General features: G+C 32.2%; 2 protein-coding genes across 2 annotated transcripts; one reads left to right on the forward strand and one right to left on the reverse strand.

The window, feature by feature from the left end:
- On the forward strand, positions 4,636-17,452 carry LOC18586965 (vacuolar protein sorting-associated protein 36). Its single transcript, XM_007010584.2, has 9 exons — positions 4,636-5,463; positions 6,024-6,227; positions 11,128-11,221; positions 12,246-12,303; positions 12,403-12,472; positions 15,223-15,358; positions 15,444-15,528; positions 16,846-16,899; positions 17,053-17,452. The coding sequence occupies exons 1-9, from the start codon at positions 4,786-4,788 to the stop codon at positions 17,060-17,062; spliced, it is 1,389 nt and encodes a 462-aa protein (XP_007010646.1). The 5' UTR covers positions 4,636-4,785; the 3' UTR covers positions 17,063-17,452.
- On the reverse strand, positions 18,562-21,406 carry LOC18586966. Its single transcript, XM_007010587.2, has 4 exons — positions 21,144-21,406; positions 20,471-20,564; positions 20,286-20,390; positions 18,562-19,059 (listed from the first exon to the last, which is right to left on the reverse strand). The coding sequence occupies exons 1-4, from the start codon at positions 21,329-21,331 to the stop codon at positions 18,790-18,792; spliced, it is 657 nt and encodes a 218-aa protein (XP_007010649.2). The 5' UTR covers positions 21,332-21,406; the 3' UTR covers positions 18,562-18,789.

The raw sequence follows: 21,690 nt of genomic DNA on the forward strand, positions 1-21,690 counted from the left end.
ATGATCTTTTTTTTTTCTTAAGTTACCTCTGGCTTGCTACAACATGTCTTTTTTTTTTTAGCTTTTTGTCCATATTGAGGCACTTTTGTTTATATATTTTTCAAATTTTATTAATATATGAAATCCTTTCTATCTAAACAATCAAATTTTGTTCTTTCCTTTCACTAAATTTTTTTGGTATGTAATTAATTTATATACTTATTTTATTTTGTACAACATTGGTAAAATCATTATACAGCTTTTATATTAACGATTCAATATGATTCATAATAATCCATACCTTATTTTAATTTTGTTCATAAACATTAACTTTTTGTAAGCTAACTAAATAAATAATCCAAATTTGTCAACAACCATGTAATAATGTTTTGCTTTGCGCTCAACATTATATAAAATTTTGTCTATACATAACTTTGCTTTGAGTGCTAACAAGTCTAACTCAATTTTCTCTCCAGTCAAATAAAAAGTCTTTTATTTCACCCCAACGCAATGCGGGGGTTCAATCCTAGTATGAATTGCAAAGTAAGCCCATCAAATGCTTTAATGACAAAATAATTTGTCAAGAAATTATTAACGTTTTGATTTTGAGTACTTGACAAAATATTGCTTTCTTTTTAAGATTAAATTTTAAATTACATTTTTTACCTTTGAATTAAACAAATATTTTCATAGTTTTATCTTTTTTCTCTTAAAAGAATTAAAAAATATCACGATAACTTTGTAATATGTTTTAAAATATTATATATATTATATAATCTTGAGTTTAAACTCAAACTTGATTTTAGTTCAATTATAATCAAATAATGCATTTCGTAAAGACATTATAATCAAATAAAATTTAAATAACATGCACACAAGTATTTGGCTCATTAGTTGGTATATGCTTTTTTGTCTAAAAAGTCGAGTTCGAATCTCCTTTTCCCTAATTATAAAAAAAAATAAAAATAACATGAATATTTATCAAAATTAAAATTGAATCTAACTCAACTTAAGCTTAAGAATTTTACCATAACAAACTTGGTTGTTAGTCACTTTACTTTTTAATGACAAAGAAAAGAATTATGCATGAACAAGTCTGTGTAACTTCCAAGCCTTTCAACATTGAAACGATTCCGTTGGAAATGGCCCCAATGGCAATGGGCAATTAGGATTTAATCAAATAGTTTTAAATTCTAACTAGTAATGTCTCTTTTTATATCAAAAAAAGAAGAAAAAACAATAGGTTGGAATTGGATTGAAATGGTTTTAAGTTCCACTTGACATTGGCAACTTACTTTAATGGGAACAAAAGGGAAATGTAAATAAAAGTGAAGGAATATTTGATTTATTTACAGTGTATAATTTTTATAAAAGGTTGGTATTATTCAAAGGGTTTCGAGCTTGCTCAGGAAAGAAATCACATTCATATAAAGCAACAAAATATAAACATACAAAACCGAAACCACCTTTGGATTACTTATGTTGCCTTATTGATTGGTTAAAAGCAAATATAAACAAACATATGTTCAGCCATATACCTCGAGAAGTGATTTTCAAAAGTCACATGTCAAAATCACTTCACTTGATTGTACATCAAAGCTTGGTTGTCGTAAACCAAAGTTGTCCAAGTATCTAACCTCTAATAATGATCCACATAGATGTCAATTGAAAAACCTTCATTAGGTTGGGATTATGTGGTGCCCTGATGCTATGCTAATAGCCAAGCTTCTTTGAAAAATCTCACCTTTCAAAGATTATTTGTTTTTGGCTTTAAAAGAAAATAAGAAAATTTTTCTTAAGAAAATGACGCCTAAGGCGTAGGTTTTTCACTTTTATTTTTACATTGTTTTTTCTCACTTCTTTCTTACAAAGTGCAACACACATATAAAAGGTATTTATAGTTAGGTAAATATGTTGATCTAACTTTTGGTTTATTGCATTTTAATTCTTCCACTTAATTAAACAATTTAATGAAGTCCATATTGGAAATTTCTAATTTCCAATTAAATACCTGTTCTATTTTAATTTCACATTGTTATCTTATTGTGTATGACCTATTAGGTCCCCAACATTTTGCAATAAATATAAATCAATTCAATTAATAATATATATTTATATTTATAGATCATGAGCGTTATTTAGCAATATATCATGACCACTCAAATATCAAGAGAGTCAATATAGGTTGATTGATCTTTCAGTATATAGTATTTTAATGTAATTCAATCCTTTCAACATAAGTCCCAGATAGATAAAAAAGTTTGGCTTAGTGTCTACTTTCTAACTTATCCATATTAGTTCTGAAACTTCCATATTGACCTACCAAGATTCCCTTGTCCAAGGACTTTCAATTAATATAAGTTAGGAGCAAATGAGATATGTCATCTTCAAATCACTTGGGGTGATGAATCCTCTTTAGGCTACTCATTTATCTTCACATGCTTTATGCCATACCTAAAAGTACCCTGTTTAGGCATTTGGTCACCTTTAAATCTATATTGGCGAAATCAAAGCATGACAATTCAAATACAAGATGATCTAGTATTACAAGTCTAAAAATTACGTACACTACTAACACATGAAAGTATTTTTATAGATACTTGAATGAAAAACCAAACTCTCATAGTGAGTCATGTTCAGTGAACTTATTCCTTAACAAGCACCCACATTCTATCTCTAAGTATATCACATACTTCAACCTCTGAAACCTATTGCTTACTTCTAAAGTAAGGAAACTTAGCATGTACCAGTCTTTGAGCATTGTCAATGCCTTTATTCTCAACAATACAATGACTAGGAACATATTTAAGAACAAGACTTTAATGCATAAGAATCTCATAATTTAACTTTTATTATTTCTTTGTAAGGTCATTATATTTCAAGGACTTCATCTATATAAGTCTCTCATGACTGTTTATAAATAAACTCATAGATAAAAAAATACCTCACACATTATATAAAATATTCATAATGTATTTAACATTAAATATGACTAATTAATATACTGTTTTACAAATACAAGATCAATTGTCTTACAGAGCTTACATTAACATTACTTTGGAACCTTATTATTTTGAAGGAAATAAAAGGTAGACTTTATTCTTTTTACTTCATTAATGAAGTATAAGGATTTGGTAGCTTAATAATGTATAAAAGCTATACACTGTCAGTGCATCAAATATTAATTCTAAAAGTAAACATTTTATATCTGTTTCTCTCCAATCCAAATTTGATTCGAGAAAAAAAATCATGCCATGTTTACAAGGAGGAATGTGCTCTCTCCAAATGCTGGATTGTAAAGGCACCACTGCACAAAGAGAAAAAGAAAGATTTTTTGCCAGTTGGATGAGTAATAATAGCACACATTAGTGCACATGCAACTTTTTTACATGAGGGCTAGAAAAAAATTTTCCTTCCAACTGAAGAAACCAATACAAAAAACAGCAAAATCATGGGGAAGGTGAGGGGAATGAAAAATTGATTTCCCATTCAAAATCTTCTTATCATCTTGTCTTTGCCTACCTTTGCTTTTGCAATATTCCAATCATGTGAAGAGTTTTATAAATATTTTGTCATGTACTCAAAATTATAACGTTAAATGAGATAATTTCTTAGCAAATTATTTTGTCATTAAAGCATTTAATGGACTTACTTTGGTTTTCAACATATATTAAAAAAGGTAATTAAATCTTTTTGTTTTTTTTAAATGGATTATCAAATAATCTCATTAAAATGAAGAAAATTTAAGTGATAATAGTTTTAATGATGATATTTATAAAAATAACTTTATAAAATATTAAATTTTTTTATAAGACAGGAATTTAAACTTAATTTTTACAAATAAGATAAATTAATGTATCTATTATGGACAAAAAAAAGATTTATATTTATTTCTTAATACTATGAATGTTTTACACTTAAACATTTGGCTTATTAATAAGTACACATATCATCTACTCAAAGATTTATATTTTTTAAATATTTTTTATTCAATTTAATCTCTAAATACCTCAATTTTGTTTAATTTAATTTATGTACTGTATATTTTTGTTTAATTTAATTTTTATGACATGACTTAAATTTTCCTTTCAATTTGCTAAGTCATATCAATGCTACATGGCACTGTTAGGTTAGCATGTCAAAGTAACATGGTGCTACCACATCAGTATTTGTATCTCACTTCATGAACACGACAGTAAAATCTATCACATCCATTTTGATGTTATCATCTCTAATAGTAAATTTAGACAATGTAAGGGAGGATGACTAAATTGTTCTAATTTTTAAAATCGAAAGACTAAATTAATAAAAATGTATGGGTACAAGGACTATTTGGATACTTATAACTTGTTAAGATAATAACCATTAAAAAAAAGTGTTACGAATGTTTGTATAAATGTTTTATAACACTAATTTAGATCAAACGAGACAACCATGACAGATCAAATACATCAGTAAACTTATACAGAAGTGTAATTTAATTTGAAAATTTATATTTGATTATGTATATCTATCAAAACTAAATCTCTTAACTTTATAAATTCTATCTATATAAGATTATTCTCTTATTTTATTTATAAATACAAACTATCTTTTTATTTTATTAATAATTTTCTCAAGTTCTGAAATTATATTTCACTAACACATCTTAAGTTGAGTTGCAGGTTTTTATTTTATTTCAATGAGTTGTAATCTTAGCTTACTGGAACTATAGAGAGTCCCTCACTCTTCTGGTTAACCCGAATTATCCCAAAATTAATCAATTTTCTTCAATTTCCTCCGCCTCGCCACTCTCTCTTGGCTGAAATGGCCAACTTCTTCTCCAAGGCGGAGGTGACGAGCAGCGGACGCCCCGTCCTCCTACGCAGCGAAGTCGAATGCCACCTTCTCTCCTCTGTAGACCTCGAACCCGAAGACCACCACAATTTCTCCCCCTTAAAGTCGGGCCTCCTCATCCTCACCACTCACCGCCTCCTCTGGCTCCCTTCTTCTTCCGCCAGCACCCCTACTTCCGCCGCTGCCATCCCTCTTCCCGCTATTTCCCACATCTTCTCCTCCAAAAAATCTCTCAAGTCCATGTTCCACTCCCCCAGGATCCGCTTCCAAGTCCTCGTCTCACCGGATGGTCGGGTTTTCGATCCGGGTTCCGGTTCTGGGTCTGGTTCTGGTTTGGGCTCAAGATCGGTTGTACTGACAGCGGTGGTTAGGGGGAAGGGGGATTGTGATGGGTTTTTGGGAAAGTTTTGGGACAGTTGGCGAGCGAGGGCTTGGGAGACTAATGAGACTTCCGGTTCTGGCTCGAGTTCGGTTTCGGGTTCAGGCACAGGCACAGGCACGGGCACGGGCACGGGTGGAGGGTTGTATTCGAGTGACGGTTCAGTTAGGATGGTTGGGGTGGCGGGAATTTTAAGGAAGGAGCAGGAATTGTGGGAGAGTACTGATAAGAGTTTGCAGGATGCTTTTCAGGACTTAAATGCTCTCATGGTAATGCACTTCTTTTTTGTTATTATTATTTGTTTAATTTATGGAGGCAAATTATAAGGAATTTAGTTTTAATGTATGGTATATACATGTAGCATTATGGTAGTAAACATTTGCATTTGAAGCATAAAGCCATACATAATGGAAAATTGGTTTTCTAGATAATATTGAGGTGGCAAGTTTCTTGACAAGAAAGAAAAATACATAGCATCTTCTTGATTTGATTTCCTCAGAGAAACTAGATGAATTTGTGTTATGAATATTTGTGCAAGTGTTTGACATGGGTGAATGCAATTGAATTCATGTCCTCGATCTCGAGTGCCCAATTTAACAAAATTCCAACCCATAGTAATTAACGATAATATCTCTATCATTATTTAGGGCATGAGAAATTTGAACTTTTATGCCAATGAAATGCATGAAAGTTCTTAACTAGGTTCAATTTAATTTTGTTATTTGGGGGCAAATTTAGTTAATGATTATGGTGTTAATAATCTCTTTCTCTCTCTCTCTTTGTCTTCGATTCTGATGCTTCAAGTTTTAGAACTCTTTCTGATTTTCAGAGTAAAGCTAAAGAGATGGTGATGTTAGCAGAGAAAATGAGGCAAAAGCTTTTGTCTGGAACAAATTCTCAAGCAAGTGCAACAAATGATGAGGATATGGGTTCAAAAGAAGAGATGCAAGATTGGTTGTTGAGTGTTGGTATAATATCCCCTGTAACTAAGGAATCTGCAGGTGCCCTGTACCATCAACAATTGTCCCGTCAGGTTCTCTTCTCTCTTTTTATCTTTGTTGTTAAATTTAATGTTATTTGCTTAATATTTTGTCTCAAGATAATGCTTTTAGTATATCCTTCTGTAATACATGCAATGCTCATTGAATTTAGTATTTAGGATATTGAGTTTATTTAATCTTTGGAAATGAGAGAAAATTTTAAAGGTTTTGTTTGTTCTGATGAATTTGACTGATGAGTTTCTTTGTATGTTTTTAAGGAAGTGGGAATTCTAAAGGTTACGATTGAACTTGTAAATTTGAGGAAGGATTAGTGGTAAAATAGGAAACTTCATAACAAAAGTAAAACATGAAAAGAAAAACAAGGAAGTAACAAAGAAAAAAAAGGGGTAACTGAGTCCCATAGTCTCATTATAGTTTAGCAATGTAATTGCCACATGGGGTATGAAAAGGTGTGAAATCATCATCTATATTTATATTTGATGGAAAAATGTTTTTTCATAATTGCTGTTAGTTGAAGGACCATATTTATCAGACAATCATGAGTTGAAGAACTATTTTGGCCTAAAATTTGCTAGAGGGGTCCAAACAAACATAAAGCTAGACTTGAGGGACCGATAGTGCCAGTAATCCTAATGTCGCTGATGCCTTATTTATGATAAATACAAACTATAAAGTAAAATGGGTTTTAGAAAACTTACTAAATATGTGATATTTACCAATCACTGATATTTACTAATCACTAATATTTTGTGAACATATTTGAACTATGATGGGAGATACTATGATCCCACATCTCACATCAGATGTGAATGTGGTTGTTATTAAGACCTATATAAGGGTCTAAGTAATTCACTACTAGCAACTTGAGCTTAAGCTTTTGAGGGTCTTGTGGCTTAGGCTTGAAAAGTTGCTGGGTAGTGGTGTTTGAACTTGGGTTGTTATAATTGATATCAGAGTATGTGCCAGCCCAATGTGAGTTTCCACATTGTGCTAGTGAGATGTTGGTCTTCTGGAGTGGGCTTTGATTGAGAAATGTGATATGTGGCCTTGATGAGGACATTAAGGATTTAAGTAGTTGGAATTGTGATACTATATCTCAGATCAGATGTGATTATTAAGACTTATATAAGGGTCTAAGTAATTCACTACTAGCAACTTGAGCTTAAGCCTTTGAAGACCATGCGGTTTAGGCTTGAAAAGTTGCGGGGCCAGTGGTGCTTGAGCCTGGGTCGTTACAAATACACTGTAGGAAAAATACTCACACTAATCACTCATATTTTACAAACACATTTGAACACTTAAAATTATTTTTCTGGAAAGTGGAAATAGATTGATGATGTGGAGGTGTGCATAGGCCAAGTAGGACTGGGCTGTTATGCCATATTAACAATAAAAGTCTTTACCCAGACCTGACCAGCCTGAAGAAAGATGAAAAAAATGTAAAATATAATATCAATAACATATTTGCTTATTATTTAAAATAAAAGATACATGTAAATATATTAAACTATTTATTCAGGCTACGCTTGGGTAAGCTTGAGCCTTGAAATCTTAGCTTAGGCTTGGCTTGAAAAAGTCATTGGGCCTAGTTTTTTTTTTTTTTTTCAAGCTTGGCCTAATATATTAATATGAGGTGTTTAAGCTTGCTCAAACATTGCCTGCCCAACTCGAGATTGTTGTTTGTAAACCTCCACTGTGTTTTCCTCACTCTTGAATAAGGGTAATGAAGTCTCCATTTATAGAAAAAAACTGGGTACATGTTCTATTTTTCGTGTAAAGGGATTTGCTTTAGATAATACTCCTAATAAGGTTGCCCTTGAAAACAATGAGAGAAGAATTACTTGTGGGAAAGCAGAAATCCTAGTTGAGAAGATTTTCTTGCATTTTCTTGAGGGGACCTTGCACTATTATCTTGGTGGTCTAACATGTTTATGCTGTTATTATTTGCTTTGATGTGAATTTCATTGCCAACAATCTTGAGTGATTTTGGCTCTTCACAATGCTACTTGGACATGGAATCTTGTCTTGGGAACGGTATTTAAGTTGGAGTAGTTTGAATTTAGCATATTATTCACATTGCTAGCTTCTCCTATGGGCCTACTCTAGGTTCTCTTGCATCATTCATTTCCCTGAGTTCTTGCTAAAATGACTTTATTCTGGCTTAGTTGGATTCACCTTAAGGTTGATAATTTGTGTTATTGTGTCATAATTCTAATGTTTTAGTTTGGGTGTTAGGCAGGAGAGAAAGCTTACATGGATACCAATTAAATAATTGTCAAGAACCTTTGACACTAACATGGCTTGTTTATTAATCAAATTGTATAACAAGACATGTAAACATGTTTAAATATAATTAATTGTTTAGTAAGAATAAGTCAATTAATGACTGTGTATATGCCTATTGGCACAATTATTAAACAGGCTAATACAAGTCATTTTTCGAGTTGAGTGGGTCAACTTGCCTCGAGCATGAAAAGTTTTGTGTCATAATGGGGTTGACACAATTATAATGGGAACATAATTATGCAAAATTCATAGCTGTGTAACTACATTTCATGTTACAAATTGGTGGCTTTAATTCTCTTATCCCTAAGTTGGAGTTTTCTACCAATAACTGTTTTAAAGAGAGACTCAAAGAGCTTCCTCTTCACTTTTGATTGAGGAATAGAGATGGTACATTGATCTACTGGTTTTTCTTTTTTTGTTTGTTAAGAATTTAATCCACAATTCCTTTTTGTCCCTCGAGGTTCTTACTTTTGAGATAGCTTGCAAATCATGAAAATTAATCTGGTCTCTGAAGTAGTGAGCTTGAACATGTGAAACTGTTCCCACCATTTGATTGAGATTGTTTGCCAAACTGCCAAGGTCATGGAGAGCCTCATGTATTTGGGGGGGTGAGCTTAAAAATGTCAAATGTAGGGATAAAACATTCTTTAGAAAGATTCTCGATAGGTCGATTTTCTAGATTGATTTCATTAATGGCTCTATAAATGGGGATAAGTTGATACTATTTTCCTAAATGTTGTAAAATATCTTTTAACCAATTCAAAACTTTGATAACAAAAGAAGATATTTTACTTTTATGTTTTTATTTGTTAGAAATGCTTATGGATTCTTCATTGAGAATATAAAGTCATCCAAAAGATCGAGGGACTGTGATGACTCAAACGACTTGTCTAGTCAATTGATGGAAAAAGTTTGAGATGTTTAAACTTACTATCTAGAAAATCATGGAAATTTCTTTGGTTCCCAAGCTACCTCCAAAAGTAGGATCTAAAGAAGAAAAAGCTTTGCAGATGAAATTCTAGACAAACTATACATGGGAAATCCATTTACAATCTCTATTTCTCGAATAGAATAAAGAGGAAGCTCTTGCAGTCTTTTTAAGAAGAATTATTGGAAGAGAACTCCAATTCAAGGATAGGTGGATCATCTTGCTGAGTTAGAAGGACAGGAAAAAAAAATGTAGGAGAACTTAGCTACCAGGAGAGTTATGCAAATTTCAATACCATGTGAGGTTTAATGGTCCTCCTTCAGCCTCAGCACCATTTCTTGGACAAGATTTCATGTTGGAGTAGCTTTTTGAAAATTTGTAGCCACTTAGAACTGGCAGTAGAAAAACATTTAATTCAAAGGACATATTTGGACCACAAGATCCATAATATGGGTTCACTAAGACTTGTCAAAAAACCTTATCCGAGAAGAATATGCATTGTTAAAAGCAATTCCTCCCTCATCTATTTTTAAAGACAACCTTATTATATTATTATGAAGAAAGAATCTCTAAATAGGAAAACAAAACATTTTGCCTCTTTTGCTCCTTTGTAAAGAAGGTTTGGTTCCCATCTTATTACACAATTGAAAATAGAGTGGAAGCTATATACAAAAAGCCTTCAAGATCTTTCAGTTTGCATTTAGAATATCAGTCTATTTTCCCATTTTCTTGTAAGAGTTTTTGAGTGTATTCAAGTTTGTAAAACAATAATGACCAATGTAAATGGGTGTGTGTTTCCACTAGTGTACCTTCCATCTACGATCATGTAAATTTATCATTGAGTTTTTATGGTCTCTTGTATTTTATTGTTTGCATTTATCATCAATAAAGTATCAGTGTGTTTTTCATATTCATGGTTCAGTCATAGTGGTTAGGCCAACCAGTATCAAAGTCATGTTAGAATATTTGTTTTTGATTTGATTGCATAAGATGAAAGTTAAAGGATAAGAAGCATAAAAGTTGTAAACTAAGGAAAAAAAAAGGGTAAAATATGAAGCTGAAGGAATTGTTATTACGTTTTGTAGGGAATATTTCAGTATTAAACTATCCCCATTACTCAATTGCAATTACCCTAAGAAAAAAGAAATAGTGGAGTATATAATATTGCATATGTACTCCACAGTGTCTCTTTTAAATTTTTCTTTAATTATTCTTGCAATGACTTTTTCTATACTCCATTGGGATCAATGTTTCTCTCTTGCTCCTTTCACATGGAGTATTTTTTTTTTTTAAATTTTAGTTTTGAATCATTTCAGAAATATTAAAGTACTTTGCAATGATTTTTCTTTTGATGATAGGAATGAATGTGAGTCATGCTATCCAGTATATGATGGTCCATTATCTTCAGACCTACCATCAAACTAGGTATAGTTCCAAGATACAACTATTCATTACATTGCAGGTTGTTGCTGTTTGGCAAGAATCTGTTTAGTAGTAGAAGGATAAAGGATTGTAGGTTAATGGTAAATGTGTAATTGAAATTGTTTGTATGTCTTGGCTAGGTAGCTATTTTAGTGTAGAAAAGTGCCTACCAACACCTTATGGTTTGTTGTCATTATTGAGTTGGTAAATGAATTGTCATCTTAAGTGATTGATTGTTGTTTTTTACTCGTTTTTCTTTCACGAGATAGTTTTGATTTTATTTCTTGACACCTCAGCTGGCAGATTTTGTGAGAACTCCACTAGAGAGAGCAGGTGGAATGATCAACCTTATTGATGTTTATTGTCTCTTCAATCGTGCTCGAGGCACAGGTTTGGTTTAACACTAACTTCTTTTCTTGTTTTGATAAATAATATGGTCATATTTAGGGCTTGTTTGTTTGCGTTGTGAACTTGAAATTTCTTCACCTTGTAACCTTAAAAGTAAAGTGTTCTTGGCATTATAATTCTCCTTTATTTTTGAAGGAAAAAAGAAAACTTAAATGAAATTAGAAGCAATAAATCTTAACATCTATAACATGTAAAGCAACAACACTAAATGGAGGTCCTGTACACTTGCTGTACATTTTTGTTATTGTGACATTGAACAGGTGTGGTTTTTGACTTTGAGTGCCCACTACCTTCTTCCTGTTGTTATAATTTGGTTGGAGGAGTCAGAGTTGTTTGAAGTTCTTGTTTTATTCCATAGATGTTATATTTATTATATCTGTTGACTCAAACGAAAAAATTAAACTGAAACTTTGGATTTTCTATGTCCAACAATTTTTAATTCTTCAAAGGTTGCTGTGAGAAAGAAGCTCTATTATGCCCATAAACATATTCTTCTTGTTCACAATCCCATATTGTGGCATTTCTCTTTCTCTTGGCTTGCATATCTCTTGAATATTTTTAATAACTGTGGTAATTTTCAACTTGCTAAAATGAAGCTTTCTTTGTTATATACTAAATTTCTGTTGCACGCAGAAATCAATTGTGAAATTTATTTCTTTGACCTCACAGTCTTATGCTCTGATTGATTCTATAATTTTTCTGCCTAGAACTTGCTTTACAATAGCCTTTTCTTTTAAGTCCTGTTACATTGATTTTAACTTTATTATAGCTTTTATATACTTTGTAAGCAAAGAGGACATTCAAATCAATGAAGTTATTATTCTGGTATAAATTGCTTTGCATGTTTCCAGTCCCTCAATACATTTCATTCATCTCAGAACTGTTCTGTTTTTTTTTTTATTTCCTTCTCTCAAATTTCCAAAATTATGCAGTGGTTTTATCTACTCAATTTTCAGTATTTTGAAAGCATGATGAAAGTGGCTTCTTTGAATCTCTTTGTCCTCAGAATTGATCTCTCCAGATGATATGCTGCAAGCATGTTCTTTGTGGGAGAAATTTGATGTGTATGTATGATATTATTTTCATTTTCTTACATTTAATGATACTAGGAAGTCATACTTAGATGTTTGAACTTTTTTATCACATTGCACTTTGTTTAACAGTCCAGTGATGCTTAGGAAGTTTGATAGTGGAGTCATGGTCATCCAAAACAAGTCCCATAGTGATGAGGAGGTAATCCATTTCAATTTTACTGTCTTATCTTGATAAAATTCTATTTCGGTTTTATTTAAATGAATTGTCTTTTTCTTTGGCCTAATTGAAATTTGCAAACTGAATTCAAGCTTTTCATAGCTGTTGTACTATGGAACTTACCTGCGTCTTTCCTAATAGTTTCTTGGAAATTAGCTTTCTGAAATAGAGAATCATGCATGAGACTTGGAGAATGCTAAATAATTTCATTGCTTAAGATGTAATAGCCCTAAGTCTCTCTCGCTTTCAACTTTTCTTCTATCTTTTACCATAATTCTTAAAAAATCAGGGATAGATTGATGTTGGTTTTGTCTCCAAGGAGACATGCCAGCAGTTAGAACTTTAAACTTTCAACTTGGAGGTCTAAGGGTGGATCTGGAGGAGGAGGAGTCGCATTTATGGGATGGGGGAGAGTTACCACTTGTAGTATAGCCCATATTCTATACTCAATAGGCTTATGCATAATCACATGTACTAAAGAATGAAGATCGATGCTAGATGCGTCAGTAGAATTGAAGCCCTCTATCCACATGTCTTTTCTTGTCTCCCCAACTAAAAGGGAAAAACAGAAGTGATATCTAATCCCATCTGCATTGAAATAATGAAAGGATATGGGTAGCAAATAATATTCATTCAAAACTTGTACTCTTTGACATTCTTGGGAGTTATCTCAATGACGATTCCTGCAAATTTAAGTGGTGAACTTGTAAATTAGCCCATGTGATATCAAATGTCTATGTGGCCCTATGAGAAATTCTTGAGGCTTTGTTTAACTGGAGGGAGTGTCCAGAGAAGTTGATATGATTATGTCCAGTGGAATTCAAAGATGCTGTTTGAAAATTTTGCATTGCATTTGTTGGATTCACCTTATGGATCTATTTTGTGGGCGTGCATGATCATTTAATTTCATATCACTTCTCAACTTAATTTGAGGTTTTGATGATTTATTTTTTGGCCAGAAGATTTTGGTAATTAATTGCTATAGATACATTCTAAAGAATTTAATGGTTGTGATGGTGGTGCTTGTTCAATGTTGATTATCATGCCTCTGTAATGGAGTTCTTTGTGAAGCTGGTAGAAAGGATGTTTACGCTCTTAGTACTGTTTCGCTAGCCCTACTTTGGAGATGAGGGTTGTGCTGCAATATTTTGTGACAAAGTTTCGTTGCAGCAGTAGTCTCGGCTTAGAGATGAATCACTATGGTTAATGTTTCCATAACCATTTAGTCAATACAATTTAGTATGGCAGTAAGAACTGTAAAAGAAAAATTCAACTGAGGCTAAAATTGTTGTAGATTGAAGTTGGAACAAGACCCTAGGTTTTAGGGTAGAACCACTAATAAATGGTATCGTAGTATGTAATGGCTGCTTAATGATCTCACAGACTTGAGTCCATGAAAATTACCATGGAGCCTTGATGTGGCACCATTCATAACCACAAATTATTACTCACAATAAATGGAAATATATTCATATCACCTTAGTTGATTGGACTTTAGTAAGTAGTCATTTTAACACTCAAATCGTGATTGTGATGATGTCACGTTAAGGTTCCGTGGTAATTTCCACAAACTTGAGTCTATAAGGTCATTGCTTTGTACGTATGAGAAAGGATTGTATGAAATGATTATGGCATGTTAGCAAAGATCCCTTCCATTCAAATTCTAACTGTAATTATTTTTTTCAAAAAAAGGTCATTAGGTAGGGAAATATTAATCATCAATAACCCCATCTAATCCTATTTATATTAGGGTTAGAGAGTTTTTTAATCTGAGCTCTTGAATACAAATAAACCCCATCTAATCCTAGCTGTTGACATTCGTTAAATAGTCACATGAGCACTTAATAAAATTAAGAACATAACAACTGGTGATAGACTAAATAAATTAACAACCTTAAGAGAACATATAAACTTAGTAAAAGTTAAAGGATGCTCCTGTGTTATAATGTTTTGGTTTTCCTGCTCAAATTCATACTTTTGGGTAAAGGGCAGATGGAGACTGCCTTTCTTGAAACTTAACCATGGATTACAGGTTTAAACTCAAATTCACTTAAAAGTACATGTCTTCATGGTTAACTTTTTACTTAAAGTGCAAGCTTTGACTTTGTTATGAACTGTAATTGTAGATCAAAAACTTTGGAAAAGGCTTTTCCTTTGCTTTGAGACCTAAGATTTTATGAAGATGAATCTTTATTGTTCAATTATGGGAATTTTCTATTGTAAAAAGAGCGTATGCCTTACTTTGGTAAATTCTAGACAAATGCTACTTCTGTTTTCAATTGTCCATACCTTTTATTTGTTCAACACACTAATAAATGTAGGCACCTAACTGGAAACTTAATTTCAAGGAGCTACTATGTGATGAAAATTCACCTTATGGTGGATGGTACGAGGCAGAGCTGGCAAATCAATTTTAGATCTGCTGCTATAGTTATTGTTCAATTTTCTTGTAGTTGTTACAGTGCTGTCAAAATGTTCAATTGTTATTTGTTTTTTTTAAGTGATTATAAATAAGTCCCATATTGGTTAATTAGGGGTTTAATGTGGCTTTATGTTGATGTTGGACCATTCTGTCTTTTCCCAATTGATTTTAAATTTGGAACTTAACAATTAATTTTACTTTGCTGGCAAAGGTATATATAAATATTGTGTTCATTACTTTTAACTTAATAATTTTTTTTAAAGTATGCTCAAGTTGCTTGAGAACAAATAACTTGTCCTGTCATGTGTAGGTTTTTGTTAGAATCAAAAGCCTCGTGACTAAGCCTGAAGCCCTTCGAAGTGGCATAAGTCCAAGTGATGCTGCAATGACACTAGGGATTGCTCCAGCTATGGCCAAGGAGCATCTTCTAACTGCTGAGAGCACAGGTACCCCTTTGCTTTGCTTTCTCTTTAAATAATGGTGGAATAGCCTATAAATATTTATATGTAAATTTCTGTTTTACATTGGCAGGTTTGCTATGCAGAGATGTAAGCCCTGATGGCTTTCGCTTTTATATTAACCTGTTTCCTGAAATTGATCCACGTGATGTCTACTTGTAAGTCAGATGCTTCTATTAATTTAATGACTTTCCTTTTCTTATATGTGCATTCAGTATCTTTATCGGAATCGTTTGTTTTCTACTGAAAGTTGTTTCTGTCTTTTATCAGAAACAGTTAAAAAAATTAAGTTCATAACCTTATCTTCATGGGAAGCAATTTGTGTGTTAAATGCTAATTGGGAATGTGAAGTAATATTTATGTATGCATTATGGGTATCTCACATGGTAAGGTAGTAGATCAAGCAAGTCACGGCAGTGATAAAGCTTTCTAGTTTCCTGAGAAGGGAAGTAAGTATAGATAAATGTGAGAGCATTTGACAGCAAGAAGTTTTTTTGATAGCTTAAGGGAGTATTTATAGTGTTAGGGAGTGGCTTTCCAAGCAACGGGGAGGCTTGAACTGTTGTAAAGAATGAAATGGAAAACATGGTTGGAGAAATAAGAATGTGATCATATTGATGAGTTGGTTGTGGATGAGCATGTATCCTTGGAAAGTATATGAGAAATCTAAAATTGGTCAATGTAACTCTCCTTCAACGACTCTAGTTTCAGAAAAGGTCCCATCTCCAAAAATCTAAATATAGATTTTAGCCTTGAGTCCTACCTTTTTTCTCTGAAGATTTCTCTTAGATTTTTAAAAGTATCTTTTAAATCCACTAGTACAGTGATATATTAAGCTGTTATGTTGCTCCGACTCTTCATTTTTCTTGAAATACTCATGTCTGATGCATCCAATGGACATGGGTATGGAGGTTCAACCCTCCAAATACCTGGAAAAACTTAGAAAAAATTTAGCATAACCCCTGGGTCTGGGTAACATACGTGAGCCGTGTTTTTGGCGTTTGAATAATTGCAAATTGTTAGGTCCTTCAAGCCCTGAATTATTTTTATCTTATATATAAGTACCCCCAAATGTTTCACCTTTGCAATACTTGTATGGATGACCCTTATACAATTTCAAAAATTTTAGTCATCTTGGAAATGTAATATTGGCAGTGGAAAACAGGTTAGGGATTTGCAATAGATTTTCTGCTAGAGGACTCTATCAGATATTGAAATGGCCTATATGAAGTTGAGTTAGAATTGAATGAAATTTCAAGGAAATGTTTGATTAGCAAATTCAGTTGTTTGTTCTTTTCTGTGTCAGTGGTTTGACAGTGTGAGAAGACAGAAGGCTGCCGTATTTTGTGCTGAATCAAACTTGTTATTGCACGACTGCATTTGTGTCATTATTACAATTATCCTATTGTGTCTGGAGCATTTTTATTTGTCATTCCTTTTTGTTTGCCTGGTATTAATGCACATTAAATTTGTAGAGTGAAGGATTATGGGATCTGCGATACCTGGATCAAAGCAGTTTCTACTTCTGGGTAAGGGTTCCTTTTTGATTAATTGCCATTGAAACTCATGCTACTCACATCATTAAAAAGCTTCAGCTATTACCTAATTTAGCCTATACTTTGTTCATCTTTCTTTATTTTACCATTTCATTAACAATTGTTTATTCTCTGGATTATTTTTAGGTTGAGATAAATGCATTTGGCTATAGATTTCTGAAATCTCTCTCAGACAACTCTCTACATGCTCGACTAGGATGATGTATTTTCTGCGTGTGAGTAACTTACTATCCAGTCTGCTTCTTGTCGTTGTGAATGCGAATAACTTTCAATTCAGCAGAACACGAGGGAAGCTGGTAAGCAACTCAGCATCTGGTTTTGAACTTTTGATCATCATTTGTTCATTGTAACAAGAGAACAGTCAATCCTTCCATTGAGATCTTGAAGCATACTCGACAGAGTTTATTGGGTGTGGATAATAAATAAATCCGTACTGTCTCTTTTGAATTTATTAAAGATCCACCAAAACCAATATGGGAGCAGAGCCAACAATAAGATTATCAAGCTGTGCTGAGAATATTATTCATGTTGGTAAATTGTGTTTTGGTGTTACTCTTATTACCTACAACTTTATTATAAAAAAAAAAATATATTATTAATTAGACATTTGAATATCTTAGTTTCACATGATTGTTTTCCGAAGGTTTTTTTTTCTTCTTTCACGTGTCGCCCACTTTGTTATTGTTATATTTTTTTTTCTTAATTTTAGTAGACAAACTAAAAGAGAAAAAATTCACGAAGTGAATTATTTAATATAATTTGAAAGTTAATGGATTTGTTATTATTTATTAAAAAATTAAGAATAAAATTAATTATTACTTATTGTCGTAACATGCGGATTATGGAACTTGATTACTTTATGTAAATAGAAAGCCATCATCAATTTTTTTTATTTATTTAAGTGTGATTGGTTATTTATTTTAATTTATCATTTTCAATGAAATCTTAACCTTGATTTAACTTTATTAAAAAAGTCATATTGGAATTGAAAATTAAAACTTAGGTATTTGAATTACTTGCGGGGAAAAGTATTAAAACTCTTGTTACGTCGATTTAAAGAATAATACTAATTAATAATGTGTCATCGTTTTGGAGCTTTAATTAATAATTTTTTATCTCATATTTGTTTATATTTCTCTTTATTACTATTTATTTTTAGCATAGTACTTAAAAATATTTTTAAATTATTCAAAAAAAATTTAAATAAATTTTTATTTTTTATTACAATTTATATTTTTATTTTAAATCATATTCTTATGATTAACAGTAAATTAATTACCATTAGTTAATATTATTAATTATTTTATATTTATATAATATTGATATAATATTGAATAAAAGGTGAAAATATCATATATCAACATGCCACTTTAATGTAATGTAACGTAATACGAAATGATAAATAATATTTTAATTAATAATAATTAATCAATTATTAATCATAAAAATTTATTTGAATCAAAATAAAACATAATAAAAAATAATTAAAATTTTTTTTAAATAATTAAGAAACTTTTTAAGTATTATACCCATTTTTTTTGAAAAAAAAATAGTATTTGAATGATTTGGTGGTGTTCCCAATATTTGCTCCCAGCCGCTCAATTTCTGTGCACCGATACTGACACTGAGATGCTATTAAAGTAAGGCTATAAGCTAACCATTTATGTATTGAAAGGAATAAAATTGGAATCTCACTTACATTTCACAAACCAATCCAATGCGTCAATTATGATAATTTCGGGTACACTAGAACCCACCCTCTCATCACCACACAAAGCACATACACTTACTTTCACCCCCAAACCTATTCTAGCAATCCTTCCAGACACTATAATATGACTATTAAATAATGTTATAGGGAAGTTACTCAGCTTCAAGGGCTGCAATTTCATATCTCACTTCTTCTAAATGTTCATTAATGGCAGTTACAGCATCTTGCACACCTCTAATGGCTTCCTTGAGAGCATTATCATACTCAGCATTTGCTTCTGCATCTTCTGTGCCAGATGCTTCCGTTATCTCATGGACATGCACACATTCATGCTCCATTGGTTTCTTAAATAAACAATTCTCATGGCTCACCAGACGCTCTGATGGTCGACCTGCCTTCTTCAAGACCTGAATTGTAGCAGTCTTCATGACAAAAGAAAGTAAATTGTCAGCAGAGATTTCCTATATAACTAAGAAAATAGATGGAAAGAGATGCGTTTAAGATCACTCACAATTATTATATTTGCTATGTAACTAAAGTTTACAAAGCAAAACACAATATACAAAATTAAAAATTTAGATAATTCTTACACCACGGCAACAATTGAATCAATTCTATTTAAATGGGAGAAGTGGCTCCATCATTTAATCAAATTATAATTCTATGACAGTTTGCAATTAATCCTTAAGCAGAGTATGGCATTAAAATAAATGCACTTTGATTGAACTGTATCTAACTGATCAAATCTCACACTTCATAACTGCAGCATCGGCTGAATTTGTTTTAAAAACTCACTGTATCATAGTTTAAACGATTTCAACTAGTGACCTTGCTTCCAGACAGTATCGGCTCAATTTGCAATTGCATTTAGCATTAGTCATAGGAGGCTCTTGGTTTTAGCATAGTGTGACAATAGCTTTGCCAAGTTACCACTTAAAATGCTGAAACTTGAAGCCATTGCGGATCCAGCAGTAGAAGAAAAATTTAATCTCTTTCATCACTCTCTATTCCACTGCTTTTAAGTGCTTTGTTTCCTCTTAACTATAAAAAATCACTTCCATGATGTTATAAACAAGATGAACAAGAAGATATATGCTTTCTTTCCATAAGAATGATTCTCAATCAAGGGAGTAATACAGGAAGTGATAGGGAGGCAGCAATAATGATGAAGATTGTTCCATGCCAACTGCCAAAAACTAAAATAAAAAATTATTTTCCAGTTCCTGAGAAAGGTACCTAATTCAACACTAACCATATGTGACTTAAGCAGTGCCATGTTGCACTACTCTTCATTTTTTTTTTTGTTTTGAGTATCCATGTCTGACACATCCAATGGACATAGTTACGGAGGATGACCCTCCAAGTATTAGGAAAATCTCGAAAAAAAAATATTGATCGCACTCATTTAAGACACATACCCTTTTCCGGCACTCATCCCCATGTTCAAGTAACATAGAAACAGTGTGCAACAGCAAAACAGAGAAAAATACACAGGAATAATGGTAAAAGGACAGGTTGACAACAGATATTTATGGAAATAAAGATCATAGATGACAACATAAAATTATAATTCCAGAGTTTAATATAATTCTCTCAGGAGCCTTACAAGAACAGCTAGTGACAACACCAGCTATATATATAGACATACCAGATGCAATTTCTGCTTTTCCTGTGTTTGAACGGATCTGAGCAGCTGAGCTAGATCAACTCGGCAGTAATCAGGGCTTAAAAATAGAGATTCCATCTCAAGGACCTGCACAAGAAAATGATATACTAAGGACGTATAAACTTGAAAAGGAATGCAATGATAATTCAAAGATAGAGTGTCACAACTTGTTTCGAGCAGTCTTTGAACTTTACTGTGATCTCGCTGCAAAGCTGCTGGTAGGCCAACTCCCCTCCTGAATTCATATACTCAGAGAAACCCCTGAGCAGATAATGCCAAAAACTAACCATCAGGATTCTCTATGAAAAAAATTGTACATAGAACAAAAACAAAACATGAAGTGCATTCCCTTCTAACTCTTTTCAAGTATTATACCATGCACGGACCATGATTTCAGGCTTAATGAAATTTATGCTACTTTTAACAACAATTCTTATCACCCAAAGATGCAATCACCTCTGTGATATTGTCAAGAAGGAATGTCCGCAAAATTGCTTCTTTAGGCATAAAAGATACCTATTATATACCATTTTTTTTACTTTTTTTTTTTAAATTAAAAAGTGCCCTTCTTTTTAATTCTGCATAAAAATTAAGTATTTGATCTACTTTTCCTCAATTAAGACCAACAATGATGGTTTTAGAATTCCCAAACATCTTTAATCAATTAATAGATTATTGTGATATTAGAAAAATAATTTGTTTTTCTCTCATCATTCAAAACCATGGGATGGGATTGCGATTGCAATGAATTGTGTTTGACAAATGAATTTCAAGAACTAATCCAAACATCCATCAAATTCTGGCTTTTTGGGTAAAAAAAACAAGAAAAAAAAAGCTTACGTTTTAAGCTTGGCGTAAGCTTGGGCTCTACGCTGTTGAATGTCAAGGAATTTGCGAAGCAATTGGAGAATTTCTTCATTCTTACTGCTACTACTACTACTGCTGCAGCCCCCGCCGCCGCTGCCTTCTTCTTCTCCTTCAATCTCCATTGAGTCTTTTATCGAAACCTTCTTCTCAAAATCTTCCATTTTTCTTTATTTCGCTTTCACTGTCGCTCGCCGGCGCTTTTCGCGGTCACCACCTCCTCTGCACAGTGGAAACTGAAATTGTTATATATTTTTCTTCAAAAAAAAAAAAAAAATTGGGCTATAGAAGCAAAACCCAAATTTATAGGCCCAAAAAGTGGAAATAAGTTCGTAGTGTTGGGCCTCAAGCAACAAATAACCGAATACTACAATGAATACCCGTAATAAACCAAATCAAGTCAAAGATTATCTTATAAAATGTTTGGTTCACTTGATGGAATAAAATTGGAATAGAATAGTCATTTTAAAAAATTAGAATAAGAGAATAATAATTATTATGTAGATTAGTTTATAAAAATAAA

Source organism: Theobroma cacao, chromosome 10 (assembly GCF_000208745.1).
Source record: "Theobroma cacao cultivar B97-61/B2 chromosome 10, Criollo_cocoa_genome_V2, whole genome shotgun sequence".
In the NCBI taxonomy this organism is placed as follows: domain Eukaryota; kingdom Viridiplantae; phylum Streptophyta; class Magnoliopsida; order Malvales; family Malvaceae; genus Theobroma; species Theobroma cacao.

What these genes read in the sequence shown, in the direction of transcription:
- LOC18586965 (XM_007010584.2), top strand. Translation starts at nt 4,786, where the DNA reads ATGGCCAACTTCTTCTCCAAGGCGGAGGTGACGAGCAGCGGACGCCCC. An exon ending in TTGTGGGAGAAATTTGATGT is followed by an intron (nt 12,304 to 12,402) that starts GTATGTATGATA and finishes TTTGTTTAACAG; the next exon opens with TCCAGTGATGCTTAGGAAGT. An exon ending in TCTAACTGCTGAGAGCACAG is followed by an intron (nt 15,359 to 15,443) that starts GTACCCCTTTGC and finishes TTACATTGGCAG; the next exon opens with GTTTGCTATGCAGAGATGTA.
- LOC18586966 (XM_007010587.2), bottom strand. Translation starts at nt 21,331, where the DNA reads ATGGAAGATTTTGAGAAGAAGGTTTCGATAAAAGACTCAATGGAGATT. An exon ending in GCTTACGCCAAGCTTAAAAC is followed by an intron (nt 20,565 to 21,143) that starts GTAAGCTTTTTT and finishes TTATCTGCTCAG; the next exon opens with GGGTTTCTCTGAGTATATGA. An exon ending in TCAAAGACTGCTCGAAACAA is followed by an intron (nt 20,391 to 20,470) that starts GTTGTGACACTC and finishes TTTCTTGTGCAG; the next exon opens with GTCCTTGAGATGGAATCTCT.